Source organism: Anoplophora glabripennis, unplaced genomic scaffold (genome assembly GCF_000390285.2).
Source record: "Anoplophora glabripennis isolate ALB-LARVAE unplaced genomic scaffold, Agla_2.0 scaffold786, whole genome shotgun sequence".
Taxonomy (NCBI): Eukaryota; Metazoa; Arthropoda; class Insecta; order Coleoptera; family Cerambycidae; genus Anoplophora; species Anoplophora glabripennis.
This window is the reverse complement of record NW_019416882.1, coordinates 1-2,685: the sequence shown is the minus strand read 5'-3', so window position 1 is coordinate 2,685 and position 2,685 is coordinate 1. Positions and strand designations below refer to the sequence as shown.

Here is a 2,685-nt window from a genome sequence, read left to right as displayed (position 1 = left end):
TTTCTTAGCCTCTTCTCCCTGTTGACTTCTTCCAGCTTTCTTCTTTCTCTTTCCTCTTCTTTTCTCTTTTCTTTATCTTTCTTGTCTTTTTGTTCCTTCTTTTTGTCTTCTTTTTCTTTCTTTTTGATTTCATCTTTTATCGCCTCTTCTTCTTCCCTTTCTCTAGCTTTAATTTTTCTTGCCTCTTCTGTTCTTTGTTTACATTCTCTATAGCCCTCTCTCATATGCCTATCCTTTTTACCTCAAATTCTACAATCTTCTCCTCCCTATCTATATTTCCACCTGCATTTTCCATTTCATATTCACTTTCATCATCGCTAGCATCCCAAAACTTTGAATGTCCTCCTCTAAACCATTCCGCATTTCCGATCTCTTCACCTCGCTTCACACTCCCAGCCTCTGCATTTTCCATTTCACTATCCATTCTTAGATCCATCCTTTTTGCTCTTCCCGCTTTTGTCTTTGTCTATTTCGTCTCTTCCCTCGCACTACAAAAACTGTCTTTTTCTTTGTCTCTTAGTCTTTATCTTGCCTTGCTTTAAAAATTCACTCCACAGTTCGATTCGAAAGTTAGTAGAATATTGTCCTTTCAAATTTTAGCTCAGCCCTCCCACCTTTTGGCCTTGGGCTCACTCTCTTCGAACCACCTACCCAGCGAAACCATTCTCAAGGGAACCCACCACCTTCCACACTCCTAAAATTAGCGGGAAAACCTCCCTCTTTATTTACATTCCCTTAATTCTATAACCAAACATTCTCTTAATTGACAAACAACTTAACCTAACATTTTATCTTAATATCTAATCTTACTTAAATTAACATATTTACATCTTTACATCTCTCTTTACACTCTCGCCCTATCTCCTCAGTCCAGTTGGTAAGATTCCGGACCATTTGTTCACTTCTCTCCCGTTCCAGAGGTGGGCAATTTCCATACTCTCCCCTGAACCTCTCTCTCTCTCTCTAACACACACTCCCATTCTACATTCATTTACCAGGTGCCTCGCACTCTCCTCACCCTCTCCACGTTCGCATTCAACCTCACCATCCCTCCTACCAAATCTCCTCAGGCTGACCGCGAGGTTACCATGTCCTGTCAACTGTTGAGTCAACTTGTACGTCGTTCGGATTATCCCCCGCCCAACCTGAGGGATCCATTCGTACGTCCACCTCCCCGTCGTTCCTTGATCCCATTCTATCTGCCATCTCGATATCTCCTCTCTTTCTATCCATTTCCTCATCTCTTTCTTCCTCGCAACATTCACTTCCAATCTCTCCCCTCCTTCTCTTATCTTCCTCTTTACTATCTCTTCTGCTCTCTTGTTCCCTGCACTTCCTCTCCTTTGCCATTTTACCATCGTTCTCACCCCTTCTCCCAGACTCTCTACCAATTCTCTTTGTATACTATTAATCCCTTTCCTTCTGGGCAGCGAGGTCCCGAGCATCCTCACAGTCTCCCTCGAATCCGTAAATACCCAGACCTCCCCGCCCAGTCTCACTAATTCTGTACCCCATCTCACCCCTTCTAATACTGCCAACTCTTCCAACTCACCCCTACATTCCCTGTCACCACTCTCGCTCTTTCTATCCACTCCTTCCTTCAACATCACACACCCGTATCCTTTTCTCTCTTCATCCCTCATCACTTCATCAACCCAAATCCTTATTTTCTTCTCATTCCCGACCTGTCCGGTTTCTTCCATGTTCCATCCCCTATACGCCGGATGTGGCCTCTCTCCAAGAACCACCCTCTTTCTCCACATTCTATCTCCCTCATACTTTACTCTCGCTCTTACCTCCAACGGCACGTACCTGGCCAGCACCGACAGCGCAGCCGTCGGCGCCGTCGCATACGCCACCATAATGGCCCTCAAGAAAGGCCTTTCCGTCGCCCTCAACTGCTTCCTAACTCTCACGTCCTCTGCTCTCGCTCCCCAGATTCCAGCTCCATACATAACCATCATACACACCGCTCCTTCGTACATGCACTTCAACACCGCCCATTTCTTTCCCCACCTTCTTCTGGCTAGAGCCATAAACTTCCCACCTATGCTGCTTGCTTTCCTCCTCACCTCTTTCACATGCTCTATCCACAACCCCTTCTTATCCAACACCATGCCTAAATACTTCACCCTATCTCCGCACTCCCTCCTCATCTCTCCCATTCTCACTACCGGCGCTCTCACTCTCCCTTTCGCCTCCACAAACATCACCTCCGTTTTTTCCTTATTATACCTCAACTTATTCCTACTCGCCCACTCTTCACACTTCTCCCAAACATTCTCCCACACTCTCTCCACTCTCCTCGCAGACGCACCCGTCACCACCAAGATTTGATCGTCCGCGTACGCCTGCGCAGTCACTCCCATCCCTTTCACTTCATCCATACTCATAAACCAATCTTCCATCACCATTAACCACAGGGTCGGGCCTAGGCTCGATCCCTGCGGACATCCCTTCTCCATCCTCCACTCACTCCCTTTCACCTCAATCTCTTGTTACGTTGCACTTTTATCTTACTCATTTTTTTTTTTCTTTTCTAATCGTATTTTAAAGTAAATATAAATAATTACAATTCTAGTTAATTAATTCAGTTCATTAGCTCAGAGCGTTTAATAAAAAGAAAATTTTATTAAAAATGTAACGTGAATGCTTCTGCTTCCGCATACGCTGTCCCCGCGTTAG

The 2,685-nt window shown here is 45.2% G+C and overlaps 1 protein-coding gene across 1 annotated transcript; it reads right to left on the bottom strand.

The window, feature by feature from the left end:
* Positions 1-857: 857 nt before the first annotated feature.
* LOC108911907 lies at positions 858-2,465 on the bottom strand. The gene has a single exon (XM_018716981.1). It carries the CDS (start codon positions 2,463-2,465, stop codon positions 858-860), a length of 1,608 nt encoding a protein of 535 aa, XP_018572497.1.
* Positions 2,466-2,685: the final 220 nt, after the last annotated feature.